Source organism: Solea solea, chromosome 6 (assembly GCF_958295425.1).
Source record: "Solea solea chromosome 6, fSolSol10.1, whole genome shotgun sequence".
Classification (NCBI taxonomy): Eukaryota; Metazoa; Chordata; class Actinopteri; order Pleuronectiformes; family Soleidae; genus Solea; species Solea solea.
Genome location: NC_081139.1, coordinates 19804923 through 19820751, shown reverse-complemented (window position 1 = coordinate 19820751; position 15829 = coordinate 19804923). Strand labels below are relative to the sequence as shown.

Here is a 15829-nt window from a genome sequence, read left to right as displayed (position 1 = left end):
AGCTAGAGAGGATATTACTTTTTTCAGCCCCTGCTTCAAATATTTACTTCATTATGATTTTTCTTTTACTTAGAGAAAAAAGAAAAAAAGTTGAAGACTAACGGACAGAAATGGTCAGATTAACAAAGAGGATTTAATGGAATAAAGCAAACAAGGCAGTCAGCGCTGCCTTAATTCCTCCCCACTGTGCTGTTTAGTCTCCCAAATGCCAACATATTGATCATTACAGTGAGTTGGGATTTCTTTGCTGGTTGCTGTCTCCAATTAGAGAATATTTCCTGGCATTTTCAGACAGCTGATAGCTGAACAGCGTAAATGAAGCGTAAACGCAAACAACCACATGTTCACAGAGGAGAAATGTCTTAACTAGAGCCCTGAGCCCTCCTGTTTCATTTATACTGTACACACACACACACACACACACACACACACACACACACACACACACACACACACACACACACACACACACACACACACACACACACACACACACACACACACACACACACACACACACACTCGTGCAGCTATTCTTCTAAGGACACAGCACTGACCAGTTAATGCCTAACTTCAACGATAACCTAACCGTAATTCAAATTTTAGCCCTAAATTTCTTCTGAAATGAGGTTTTGCCTCATTGGGACCAGATTTTGGTCTCCATGAGGACTACTGGTCCTGACAAGTTCAGTGTTTATCCCAGGAAAGGGCCTAAAAAGGTAACAAATACAAGAAGAAACACACACAAACAATGCTGGAAGGACTTCCAATTAATTTCTTGCTGTGCTCACGATGTGTTGGTTGTAACTGTGTGTGTGTGTGTGTGTGTGTGTGTGTGCGTGCGTGTGTACTGACCTCTCTCCACTGTTTGGTTTCCACACCTTGAGTATAGAGCACGCATACTGTAAAAAAAAAAATATATAAATATATTACAACACAGAGATGAAATATTGCAAAAGAATAAACATGAATGGGCAGAAAACAAGTGCACTAAGAAAATATTGTAAAGATATTACAGTAGCAGATGGGAAGCAGCGACAAAATGCTCCTTGGTGCTCATTATTCATATCTTTCTTATGCTTTTTCAGTGGTGATCCAATTTGCATTACCTACTGCTGCTTATCCTGGTGAACTAACCCCCAGTGTTCACTGAACAGCAGTGGGTGGAAACACATATAAATATGTATGTTCATTTCACAGATTTTTGATGGTTCTGTTATTATCAGCAAAATATTTAAAGGAAAATCAAACTGTTTACCAAAGGTTTACCCAAGAAAAAAATACATAAACACTAAAGAAGGAGAAGTAGAACAAACAGGAAGAGAGAGAAGTAGTATTTAAGAAGAGTGAAGTATCAGAACAAAGATGAACAATGAGCAAAAAGACTTCTTCACCATACTCACATGGATCTGACTTGGAGAACGTGTCTTTATCCAGCAGATTTCTGGAAAATACAAAAAGAGAACAGTTTATTTATGCAATCACCAATTACATGGGTCAAATTCTTCCTTCCATACTTAATATAAATGTTACAACAGAAACCCACACGAGGTGTTTGGGTCTTTGGCTTCACTTGGATTTACTGTCTTTGTTTATCTCCGTTTGATTCATTTGCAGGATTCTATTTCCAGCTTATGCTATCTATTCCCATGAACCCTGCAGGGATTAGCTTTTGTTGCAGTATACGTCAAACACCACCACTGATTGCAGATTCCCATAAAACATGTATAGCTTCACTCTTTGAAGTGACTGCTGAGCCCTCCCACACTCCGAGATATTTTACCATCACACATCACATCAAAGGCTAGAGCATCACACCTTGTAAACCGTACAAGGAAAAAAACAGTAGTAGGAGCAAATATTAAATCCTAAAAGAGGATTTGAATCAGAGGAAAAGAAGGACGACTGAGTGGAGTAGCTCTGGAGAATGACCTGGCAAACCCCAGGCAGGGGTTTGATGTGACTGTCAGATCAGAAACAGAAGCAAGTGTCCACCAACAACCACATGAACTAGAACAGAAGCTTCAGAAGTTAGCTGTAGGCAAGTGGACTTGCTTGAGTTATGTTGAAGACATTTCACCACTCATCCAAGAGGCTTCTTCAGTTCTTCTTCAGTAAATCAGTACTGTAGAACAGCTAAGAAGTTCCAGTTCCAGAACTGAAGAAGCCTCTTAGACAAGAATGAGACATCTTCAACTTCAAGAAAGCCTTGTTACCTACAGCTAATTTCTGAAGAACCTTCACAGACAACTTGATATGATAATATAATACGATAATACTTTATTGTCAGAACATGCCTGAAATCTGTCTTGCATTACAGCAGCTTGTTTGTAAATAACTATGGACATTAAACACTACAATCACCGAGGAACCAAAGATTGGTATACAAAGGCATTTTTCAATCTAACCTCATTGAATTGTGGATCCCTGTACCTCCGAACAGACGGTAATAGTTCATGGTTCAGGACATGGTTAGGGTCAGAGGCAATATCCTTAGCCACTCTCAGTGCACTAGTGAGTTAGTGTCAAAACAACCCCACATTTGGGACAATTCTTCTTCTAGCCAACATCATTCCAGGAACCATTTGTGTCACCATTATTCCAGGAAGTGACCCTTCAGATCCTGTCGCCCATTTTTTTCCTGTCACCCCCAACTGACTGAGGCAGATCCACTGCACGTCTTTGCGTCTGCTTCAGCTAGAGATGACTTCCTGTTGAAAGTGTTCTTTTTTCCTCTCCACTAATGCAAAGTGCTTGCTCGTTGAGTGTTGGCCTTCAGGTTTTAAGGTTCTCTGCTTTGCTAAGTAACGTGCCCTTTAAAATAATGCATGATGGGATTTGGAGCTACACAAATAAAATATGATTTGATTTCAGACCCAGCTACCGCTGAGTCACATCAGGACAGAAAATTGTTGGGTTTGGTAGAATTTCATACATTTGCAGCCTGATTACACGGAATCTCTAACACTGTCCTCCAGACAGCTGACAGATCGTCACACCATCAAACTCTTTGTTTACATGAAAGTTTTGGTGGCTTAAGCTGACTTAAATCAACTAATTACTGATTGTAATTACCATCAGCTCCCAAACTGCTACATTCTAGCCACTGACAATTACAAAAGCTATTTCCAGACGTCATAATGGCAGTATGTAACCCAGGTCACTTTGAAAGGAATCTTCTGAACCTGAAGTTTGATAAGTACCATCAGGTTTGATTTTGATGAAGGGCTGAAGGCAGAAAATGATAGGCTTGTGAAACGCAAGGAGATAGGATAGATAGGATAGAAAAAGTCATCGTCAACAGTCTCTTTCAAACTGGACTCAAACCTCCAGTCCCTGTCACTAGTTTATAGACAATAAGCTAATATATGTGTTAATTATGCATTTTTAAGCTGCAAATCCATCTTAACGATAATATAGAAATTGTTTAATGGCATTAGGTTTTCACTTTCACAGAATTTAATTAAAATACTGCAGAGCACAACCACGAATGTAGAAGCTGATTGAACTTTGAAGAGCGATGGTGGAATAAGCTGAGGGTGTTTTTGTTTGTCTGTTGTTTATTTTTAGAGCCCATTAGTGTCAAATTAGTGTAATTCTGGGATCTTATGAGTCACTCTGAGTCTTTTGAGTCACAAAAGACATTACTGAGAGGGATGCAGCGTTTTAAAAATAATAAATAAAATAATATAAACACTGTGAGTGTGTTGAAGTGCTGCCAGTGCATGAAAAAAACAATATGTTACCAGAACTATGAAGCCCATAGTGTTCCAAGAACATACTTGATTTAACTCATGTGAATTCTCAAAAGAACACTGAATCATTAGTAGCCAGAATTGTTTTCTACTTAATCATTGATTGTAGAAGAACTACAACCTTAAAGAGATAAAAGAAATCTACGCAGACTTAAGGTAAAATTGTTCCCCCACCGTATCTGTGCATTTGACTCAGACCTGGTAATACAGGTCTGAGGACAGACAATGAAAACTGCCAACAGGATCCTCCGAGACCCCTCACATATCTTACATTCAGTGTTTGATTGGCTCCAATCAGGAGGACGGCACTGTCTAGCATGCATGACACAGAGGAGGAGAGACACCCAGAGCAGCAGCTGACCTCTGACCCTTCCCCGCTCCAGCATCACCAGCACTGCACTTTACCTGTGATCGGTCACTGAGGACAGCATTTACATTAGTGTTTTCTGTTTACGCTTGTTTACATGTCTCATGTATCAGTGGTCATATGGCAATGTATCTGTAGCCTCTGGCCAGGATGTCTCTGAAAAGTGTTTCACAGGATTTATTAGCGATGACTTTTGAAGAGAGAGAGAGAGTCAGCTTGCTTCTCTGTCTTAATATGTGTGTTATGTGTTATCTCTTGAACCAACCTTGTCATGACTATTTGTCCTTTTAGGGACCAAAGTCTGGTCCTAATGAGGCAGAACCTGCTTCCTCTGGCTCTGGTTAGTGTTATTATTAAGACATGACTTGTGGACAGGATATGGTTAGATAGTTAGAAATCGACTGGTTTTACTTGAACTGTAGTGTGTAACTTTTAAATATGTGCAACTGTCCATCATTTGTCGATTCACTGGGGTTAGAGGTTAGTAGGGGTTAATATTAAACAATGCTGATTATGTCTATAGGCTCCACACATCTCTCTCTGTGTATGTTTCTCAGTAAAGCAGCATTTAGATCTTGTGTTGCATTTCTCTGCTGCTCACAGGAAGTGATTCAGGACACATTAGACACCGCCTCCTCAGCTGACGACCTCTGACCTGCTGCAGTTTCAAAGTATATTTTACTCTACTTGCCCATATTAATTTATTTGAAGCCACTGACACAATATAACACTAAAAAAATCTTATTTCATGTAACAGAAGCTTCACTCAAGTTTCCCCCGACTTACACACACAGACATGTTGTCAGTGTATATTTGAACACAGGGCAGTGGAAGCTGCCATCACAGGAGACAAATCCATGACGTTATTTTAAACAAAACACGAACAGTCACACTTTAAGTTATCCTCTACATGTTCTTACAATCTGTCTCTCTGGCAGAGATGTACAGTATTTTTAATGCATAATGCATTTTTAATGTATAAATCTGTTGTTTTTTTTGTTGTAATCTCTCAGCCTACACCTGTACTCCCAATGTGTTGAGTGCTACACTTCCATCATGCTTGCTTGACCTTTTCATAATGCAGCCAGAGGCTACTGTGTACCCAACTCTATTACCATTCCTGTTTCCTTCAGTGACACGAGAGCCCTCACTAAGACGCCAAAGTCATGAATTCTCTGATTCCTGTATCTGTCTTGTTTCATTTTCTTCCACGGGCGTCTATTGTGATGAATCCTCTGCTGTGTCCTTTCGCCAGACTCAATCTATTTTGATCTTTTCTCTGCTTCCTGTATTCCCTCCTCGCTCCCTTTCACAGCTTTCAGGAACAAATTGAGAAGACAAAGTGATATAAAAATGAAAAATCGTGACATCTTGAAACCTTATATTTCTCATAGACTGATAAATGCAACAAAGGCGACACGCGCTCATATTTTGTGCCCGTTGAGATCCATGTAATTGAAGTGTGTCAGGTGAAGTACTACAGAGTTAAAGGTTCCAGGCAAAAATATTTCATAACATTTTGATCTAAATGGAACGATCTTGATTCTCTCTTTTTTTCAATAAGGAGATATTTGAAAATGCAATTTCCAGGTTGCTAATAACAATGAAATTGTGAGTTATTTCCAAAGCAACATCCAGGTAATAGCTTAGTCATTTTAGATTGACTCTTGTGCTATACGTTTATGTTAAAATGTTTGGAAGCAGAATTGGTCCTTACCATATTTTAATTAGGGTTATATATTGCATGTTTCCCCTTTACACAGCATTCAGCATTCAGTCAAGTTAAATCTGAATTGCAATAATGAATTGCAGATAATATGTGCAACGTCATTCTTAGCATGTTGTTAATGTTGTCAATGTTAAAACCGCTTGCCATTGGAGCGCTGAAGCTGCACGATGGACAGAAATACAGTGACTGAGTTTTGTTTTAGGTTAAGAATGAGTCACAAAGATATTCTGGCATTGCGAGGAATCATTATTACACAAACTAATATTTCATGCATACATTATACCTCCTTTGTGGCCAGTTTTTTCCCCTCATGTCATGTCAAGGGCTCCGTACTTACCTGCTTATTCCTATCGAAATAAAACGAATGCCATAATGTTACTGTGGTGTATAATAAAGTGCAGTTAATTCATCCTTAATCAGAAACATTGTTCTGCTCCAACTCCAGAAAAAAAGGTATTGAGCTGTTTTCTGTTTTACCAGCTTGTGAGCCAAGACGTCTCAGGAAAGTGTTTTTTAATAAATGGATGGTTTGTTCAGTTTAATTTATTTAGCCATTATCCAAATACATGTTCAGTTTCATTTGGACTCTTTCCATCTACCAACCCATTCTAACCCTCACAGGGCACATGAGCACACTCGCTGCAGTGATTCTGCTCCTTTGTTATGGTTTTAATTTGATTCCTCAGCAGATAAATATTTCTGGCAACATATTACACGCTATAAATGTTGTAGATTGCTGTGCCCTATTTGGAAAACAAAAGGGAGAACTATATTGATTGTCAATGCAGAAGTCTCACTTGTAGACTCAAGCAGAGGCACACAAGTGTTGCAGAATCCAAACTTTTAAGTATTAACAAACCCACACAGTCTCCTGGAGAAGAAATAAACATGGTTATTATTTATTTAAAAATACTCTTTCTGTTAACTGTTGTAATGAATGAAATAAACAATAGCAGAAGGTACAAAAGACAATATCGAGCGTTTGGGGAGATTAAACCTCTGTTTAAATGATGGAAGTCTGAAACTCAGCATTTAAAGGAGAAGTTCAGCAGACCAAACCAAATCCATGACATTTAAAAGGATTACACAAGTGAGAGAAGCCCAATATCTCTACTGGCCTCATCTTTGCCCTCTGTTATTGCACCACTCACTGCACAACTTAACCTGAGTGTGAGGTTGTAGAATCATCAGCATATGTTGCTTCTGGGGGGCTTTAATGTAAGCAGCCATGTTGCTGTTGCCTAGCAGCAGTGTTATCAAGAGTTCAAACGGCAAATATCACAAGTTCCATTTGAGGGCACAAAGAAAATGCATAACAATGTGTTCTGTAGTTTCATAAGTGCAAAGAAATGTTTCAGTTATTATACATAGCTGTCATATATAAACAACACTTAACACACCACCTGAAGCCACAGCTGAATTAACAGCATTGGTAATTATCAAAATGTTTTTTTTTTATGCTTCTGTCATGGTCAATACACCAGTATGTAGGAGCTCTTCAACCAATGTATATATAAATAAAAAAGCACAGCATTCGACCAATTCAGGATCAAGGACAAAACCACTTTCTAAAAATGGACCAGCTAAGTCTTTCACACTAAAATGAATTGGTATATTCAGGATTTTACTCCTGAATAAAGCTGTTGGTGGTTGTTCTTCCCTGTGGTGTTTTTCATTTTTTCACCCCTGCGTCACCTGTGTGTGGCTTGACTATTATGTGCGTTCACTTCCTGGTCTGACCTCTTCCAATAAGCTGCCAGCCAGTGATCCAGAGATGTTCTTCAGTCAGTGTCTGCAGACATTACAAAGTTTAGTGACGAATTATAGAAATGAGCCGCAGCTGTGCATGGAGGACCAACAATGGCCAATCTCTGCTTTATTTTTGTCAGACGAAGAAGAAACTAAAGCGATCTCTGAGGTCTTTCATTGCCACAAATGTCGTTCAGTGAAGACCAATCAAAAGTATTCCCACTGGAATGGAATCTGGGACGATTTCACCACTTGGATTAGGGTATTACTGTAAGTGCTGCACTTTTTTGTCCATGAAAATCGCAATTAGGCGAGCTAAACTATTTAATTTATCATGACTTTCTCTCTAAGCATTACTTAGTTCCAGCAAAATTCATACACAATACACGTTTTATAATAATTAACTCACAATAGCAAACGTGTTATTGTAAAAATGATTTCTTACTGTTTCATTTTGCAAATCAGAAACCTCCTGCCGAGAGTGTACATGGAAATTAAATTTCGACCTTTCCTTCATAAAAAGGAGGAGGTTCCTATTTTATCTCAGTCAGTCTAATTATACACTAATACTGATAGAGAAAGTGTGAGACCTGACCTTTCATGTCATATATCTTTTATATTTAGAGCTCCTGGAGCTCTGCACGCCTCATCAACACAAATTGGAGGAGAACAGAGAGCGGGTGTCAAGGTCTTGTGTCTCCAGAAATCTCACATACTGTTCACGCAAACGTGTAAATGTCAGAGAGACATTTTTAAAACCACCCACTCAGCTGTATGTCACTGTGTAAGAGAGGAAATGTGGAAGATATGCTTCAAAAATATGAATTTCCACGTCCAACTCTTTTATTTTATTTTTTTTAATTGTATTGAATTCTTTTATAGGTCAACACTTTATTTAAAGTAGTTTAACTTAGTATTGTGAATTATTCTCTGCAACTATTATTTAGTTTGTGATATTGTATTAATGAGTTTGCTGTTGTAATGTATCGACTCCGTTAACCAAATAAACTGTGAGGACGGTGTCGACGATATATTGTTAGACCATGATGTCAGCACAATGTAAATAAGCACAAGATGTGCCACTTATTTACATTATTTGTTTATTTCCATTCATTTCGACAGGGGTGTCCTTTCTTACTTGAGCACCTGGCCCCCAAAATGCACACCCCTGCTGAAAAAAAAAAAAAGTTAATGCAATTTTGCCTCAGCAACTCTCACAGTTGCTGAGTCATGCTCCTGCAACAACTCTCAAGTCTCATGTGAATTTAGACTGAGACATGAGCGAGAGTTCAGTGACACCACTGCTTCAGTAATACTGTCATATTCAGTAACAACATGAGCCATTTATTGACAAAAACAAACCCTTGTACTAAACAAAGATAAGAGATACGATAAGATAGAATGTAGAAGATGTTCAAAACACCGAATGTCGCAGCTTCACATTGTTCACCTACACCCACATAAACATAGCCCTGAATTCCAATTTAACTTCTCACTGAAAAATGAAGCTCCTCAGTAATAAAGATAGTGTTGTTTTCTCTCTGCAAGATTATGTACAACTAAAATGATTATCATCAGTTCAGGGGCAGTAAACAAAATGAAAATATTGTTTTTATAATTCAAGTGTATAATTAATTTGTATTGATGGCCGGTTTAGAGTGAACATTTTTCCAATTAATGCTAAGATGATGATGCTAAGAGTGCACATAAAATAATGGAATAATGGAAAACACTCAGTATTGTAGGTAATCAGTGAGTGATTATACCTCCAAAGGAAATCTCATTATCATGAAGTATTGTGGGAAAATATTGTATATGTTGTGCTTAAAATTGCGGTAATACTAAAAAGAAAAACACCAATTAAACTGTTAAAATGTTGAAAACTGATGAGTTCTCAATACCACCAATCTTTTTTGAGTCTAAGCCTCTGTCTAGGACAGTCCTTGTTTTTTTAATGACACTGTTTTGCTCACTGAAAATCTAATGGGCTTGTCCCAAGATACTTTCTTATCTTAGTGCCTATGACCTGAATTCCAAAAAAATCAGTAAAAACTGTTAATTCTTTTTGCACAAACTAAATAATCATGGTCAGTTCAGGAGGAGTAAAGAAAATTAAAACTGTTTTTTTAGAAAATGTTCTCACTCAAGGTTTTTTTTTTATTAATGGCAGGTTGGGACAGTACATTTTTGCACTTAAGGTGCTAAGAGTGTAGTTTGTTTTTTTTAAAGGTGCAATACACAAAAATATAGGAAACACTCTTTTGTTAAGAATTGTGGTAAAAATTAAAGGGTTAAAATGCTGAAAACTGATGTTTTGTTTATGAATCATTAGGACGGATTTAGCTTAAACGGTTTACTTTTTGCATTTTATATTATATGCACTTTAAGTTAGAATTTTTAAAAATAAATAAAGAGAATATCTTAATGTTAGAGTGGATTCAACATGATGTAATTGTCCTGGTTAGTTTTAGGTTGTTCTCAATACCACCAATTTTTTGGTGCCTGATACTGTTTTCAAAGCCTTGACTATCTCTTGATACTGACTATTCTTTTTTTTTAAATTACACTCATCTGTTTTGCTCACTGAATATCTAATGGGCTCATCCCAAGTTAGTTTTCATTCTTACATTAGTTCCTTCCTCATTAGAGCAACAGCAATATTCCCAATGGACGTTTAACATCTGCATTATTCAGATGTGTGCGTGGGTGTGTGCGTGAGTGTGTGTCCTATATAAACACTATCATTTAACCACACACACATCCCACCAATGATATGAGTCTTTCCCTTTCTTTCATCCCTCTCTCCACATTCACTTCATGTTTGCTGCCTGCACACTGTTCCAAAATGAATCAGCCCAGATATGTCACCCACCACTGCCTCCCTCTCTATCTCTGTCTTTTTCACCTCCTGTTTATCTGTCGCCTGTGTGTTATCCCTCTAATGGTCTCTCCATTATCTCTCATGTTGAGCGTAGCCTCAATTGCTTTCATCCCGGTGCCACTGCTCAGTGACGTTCAGTCAGACAACCAACGCATATATTTTTAGACTTTTAGCCGCTTGTAATCACCCTATGCAAGTGCTCACTTATGTGGAGGTGATCATATTAAAAACAACATATACACTTTGTTAAGGAGAGTGCTGCATTTTTTTTAAAGATACAATGGTGTCACGTTGATGTGGTGAAGGTTTTTCATGCTGCAGCAATGTTGCTGATAATGATAAAACACAGACAGTACATGATATTAGATCTGCAACTAATGTTTTCTTTCTCTTGATTAAGTACTTGTTTTGTCCAGAAAATGTTGATTGGTGTTTCTCAAACCTCGAAATGTCTTGTTGTTCTTTTCACAAACCAACATTTGTCAGTTTTTATGATTTTTTGGTCAAATGGAGCAATCACGCTGGGAAATAAAGACATTTTAGAAGCTGGAGAATCAGAAAGCTTTTAGTAATTATTTTAAAAAAAACTCAAAAAACAAATAATCAATGGTCAAAATAGTTGATCGATGATGGATTGTTGCAGCAATACAGTGGATACTATTATTCTGGAAAAATGAATCCAGAAATGTAACCACGATAATAACAATTATAGCGATACATGTCTTATTTATTGAAAAAATGATTGATTGACAGCTGTAGAAACATTTTAATTGTTGTGCACTTTTATGGAGAGAAAACCACAAACACAAAATAAAATGTAAACTATGTGTAGCAATCGTGTGTCATTATGTGTCTCAAAGTGTGTTAACACAATGTAATTGTTTTAATGTATAAACACTTCAATATAACTAAACCTTTGTTTGTTATATAACCTTTGTATATCACAATATACTTTGTTACTAAATTATTGTCCAGCCCTACATAGAGAGATGCATCGCTCTATGAGTGTCTCCACTTCGTATTTCCTATATTCCCAAGGAAGTGCAAAATGATGTTGTGATGGAGATATATATATATATACATACACATATATACACACACTATTAAGTATCAGACGGATATATTTTTTTGTTTCGTGTATCTGCAGAAATGTATGTATTTTGTTCTCAGACTCATAATAAATTCTGCTAAGATATAAAAATAAATTTCGATTGTTTCATGAATGGAAAATGTAGGTTATAATAGAACCTAAATTATATATTTTGAATTAAAATAACATAATATAGGTGAGACAACTCATAAAGGCCCTGGTATACTTCCACGCACAAGCCGCGCACTGAAGTGTGTGTCACATCACGCGTCGTGGAACCTGGTATACTCGTCAGACTCCTGTAGTATCCCACTTCACCTTCGGGTGGCGTAGAGACACAGGGAGTAGTACGCATTCCAAAATTTTTGATGACACAAATCGCGCCATGCACACGATGCGCATTGGGTCCGGTTGGGAAGTATACCTTGTTCAACAAGTGTTTAATTATGTACCATTTGATATCGTTAAATAACTTCATCTTATCAGTCAAACGTATCATCCAAGGAATACTGACATCATACATCAGCTGCACTTATTTCTGAAGGTGTTGGCATTAGCCATAAATCATACTATTCACAAAAACAACTACAAAAAAACCCCTCTAAATTTCTCTTGAACAGACCCGGGATGAGGACACCAACTACAAAGTAATAATCATAATTTAACGTAGATAATGCAGCTATGACTGACTTCATGCTGCCCCTCTCTCCAGGCTCTAAATGTGAATAAAAATGTCCTAAACTTCTGTTTTTGAGTAAATATATTCATCATTCTATTAAATGCACCACAATGGATCAGCCCATTAAATGGTCTCACAATGGAAAGAGCACATTGTGGCAGTGGTTTGCCCCAGTTTCCTTCACAGTCCATGATATAATGAAGAACAATGTGGATCTGCCACTCTCTTTAAATAATGTTGTCTTGTGTACAGCACTTGTTTCTGTCACTTAAACAGAGTTGAACAGTACATTCTGTTTATACCTCGAGGGAAGACACCCTATGTTTTTCCTGATTTAGGCAGTAAGAGTGCAGAAAAACAACACTCACGCTCAGAGTGATGGTGTTATCATTCTCGGGAAAAGGTAACTGATGAGGAAGGCGATGATGAGGTGGCGGAGGCAGCGCACTGAGCTTGTGTGATAAATGATAACAGCGACAAAAAAAATAAAGTCGGTTAAAAAGAGCGGGTTGAATATTTTTCAAAGAAACAAAAAAGTAGCTACTGTAATTCCTTGCTCATAAATAGTGATAAACATTGAGGACTTTCATCAAATTGTTTCACTTAAGGACAAAAGCTTCTTAAGGCTTCATTAAAGCCATCGACTGGGCAAAATAATTAAACAGGTCAAGCTATTAAATCGACATTAGTGGTTTGTTTTTGAACTGCATTAAATAAATTTACTTTTACTTTTTGAAATCACGATGGTTGCAGGAGAAAGTGGAAATAATGAAATCAGGGTTCAGCAAGGAGAGCGAATGTGCTTGTGTCAACTTGGGGAAACACTTAACAAGTTTAGTGGGAGAACACATATTATATTATGGCATGCCGTTCAGGAAATGAATCTTTGAATATATTGAATGAAACTCTGAATATATGAAATGAAACTTTGAATCTGGCTGATTCTCTCCAAAGCCTCATATCTTACACATTTCTAGAATTGTGTACTATGAATTGGTTGGTTATGGATCGCTGGTAATGCATTAGAACAAATGTGCTGTTAGCAGCTTAGTAGCTTCAAACCACTGTATCAGACAGCTGTCGATATTGCTATATACTCAATTTTGTGTTATTGGTGTTGGTCACAAAAAAAGTGATATTGAACTTTTCCAACTATATTCAATTCAATTTTATTGTATTTTGTTTTGTCATAAATTGTCCAGTGTTTTGATTTGGAACTGCAGTACCCGTTTTCAACACTGATGGTTGCTGCTGTACATATTTTACATATCCTGTTGAAGCCGTCTATGCACACAGTGGCGCAAACTGTGCATTCATGCAGTACACGCACACAGAGACATGAAAGAAAGAAGTGGGACAGAAAGCGTTGCATTAACTGGAGCTTCAAACACCAACACCCAGCAAACAGGAGCTCAACCTGAGACTTTTCAAAACTAGGTCTGCCGAAACCAAACCTCATCAAAGTGATTGCTTTATTACCCTGCATTTGTCAACCCCAACAGCACACGCCTTCCTCCCCACCAGCCCCAAGACAACAGCGGTTCTGCCCTAAATGTGGAGACAAACTTCACCATAAATGAGGCGTTTCCTCCTCAACAATACATCAAAACTTTGGTGCAAACACACAAGCTGAAGAGAAGCGAAAGTGATGTTAACTGTTTCCATCAACTAAAGTGAGACCGAGGGGATGTTTATCGTCATAGGCAGTATATAAAAATGGACATGAAGCCTCGAGATTCGCGACCCAAAACTTAAATGGTCTTTATCGCCGAGCAAATAACACACAAATAACAACCAGCCATTTGTCTACTGACTTCCCTCACAAAAGCCACACAGGACTGAGGCAGAAAAGGCTCCGCAGTCGTGTATGTTTCTTCAAAGCTGTCAATCAAAAACTGGCTCCGCCCACTACTCCCAGAGAAGCTGAGCTTCCATGGAAGTGACATTTTTGCCGCAATGCTCCAATCACACTTGAGCTCACCACAGTGAAAAAAAACTATTATGTGCCATTCCATAAAGAACAGTTGAAGCTGAGCTTCAAGTGGTTTTAATGCGGAGACTGCTACGGGAATACAAAGATCACGTAAGACGATCCGTCATCCGTGATAAACAGCTGATTCTGAATTCTGAACTACTGACACGTTCTAATCGCGTTCTAGCGCACGTTTAATATTGACACGTACATACAGCACCGTACATATCTGATGACATTTTAGAGGAAGATGAGCTTCACTTGTCTTAGAGCAGTCGCCACTGCTGTGACTTTTCAAACAAGAAAGAAGGCTTTGTCCATCTCTTATTCACAGTCTATGGTGCTGTCAAATTCTGATAATCATAAAATAAATAAAGTCTTATTTTCACACTTTTTAGAGTCTGTGGTGCTGAAAATTAGAAATATTATCAGGTATATTTCATGATCTCTCTCTACTGAAGCCAGTATTTTCCTCTAAATTGGAATATCACAAAAATGTTCTCTTGAAGAAGAAACTAGACCACAGACCCATAACTACTCAGTAAAATGTGGGAACTGATGTTATAAATCAAGAAAGAAGTCGGTTCATTATCCTGTAGACTGGAAATAGAGCTCTATTTACAGCTAGCAGAGTCGCCCCCTGGTGGCTAACTGCTACTTTCACACTTTATAGCTCAGACTTTTCAAACAGGAGGATGAAGTGTCTTTTTTTACATGCAGTTTATGATCCTTCGCTGAGTATTATGGTTGAAATAGAATAAATTTTTGAAAAGGAGGAGCAGTGGTTGTGCTTAATCAAGAAATTGGCTTCACTTGATATAAATCTGAATATTTTAGAGACCGTTTACAGAAGCTTCAGTGAATATGTTTTAACTTTTAATTATGTGCACATGGTGCAGCCACCAGGAGGCTGAGATTAATAACAGAATATCCAGAATTATAAATATGGTCAGTCGAATTATTGGGAAAGAGCAGAAACAGCTGGGTTTATATAAAACACATGTGAAATGTGTGTTCCTTTTTGTCCTCTTTTTTAAAGAATTTGTTAAACTGTCTGACTGAAGAAGGCGCTATAGAGCTGCTACACCAACCAAAAACATGTTCCATTCCTTCACAATGAAACCTTCTCCATCATCTGCGACTTTTCATTTTATTGTAAAGTTAATTTATTATATTGTAACTGATGTGATGTGTTTTTAAAATAGACTGTGAAGCCAGACACATTTCCACATATGTGGACAATAAAGGATTATTGTTATTATTTATTTTTTAATCACTGCAGTATAAACAATTTTATACGGGAAAAGGAAATTGCACTCTTGCAGGTAATTAAATAACTGTCCTCGTATATTGCTGTAACAATGAAATGTCCCGATTTCTTTTCCATTAAGAAGTAATATGGCAAGGGCGTGCACTTTGTATTCTGCAGAGGAAATACAGAGGGAGATGAAAACATGACTGAAAGGACTATAGTGCTTTTTAATTAGCGGTGAGTTGTGTGTGTTGGGTCTAGCAACATTTATTAATGAGGTTGTGTGTGTTGCACCCGATGAATGTCTCTCACCTCACCATCGTCCAAGCACGTAGGACAACCTTCAGTCATAATT

General features: G+C 37.7%; 1 protein-coding gene across 2 annotated transcripts in view; it reads right to left on the bottom strand.

Annotated features, from left to right (window-relative positions):
- The window catches only part of cpne5b (copine Vb), a 130034-nt gene that overhangs the window by 88681 nt on the left and 25524 nt on the right, over window positions 1-15829 (bottom strand). For both annotated transcript variants that reach the window (XM_058631882.1, XM_058631884.1), the window contains exons 2-3: window positions 1404-1444; window positions 856-902 (exon numbers count right to left, since the gene is read on the bottom strand). In XM_058631882.1, coding sequence (XP_058487865.1) covers window positions 856-902; window positions 1404-1444 — 88 coding nt within the window. The remainder of the gene's footprint in view (window positions 1-855; window positions 903-1403; window positions 1445-15829) is intronic.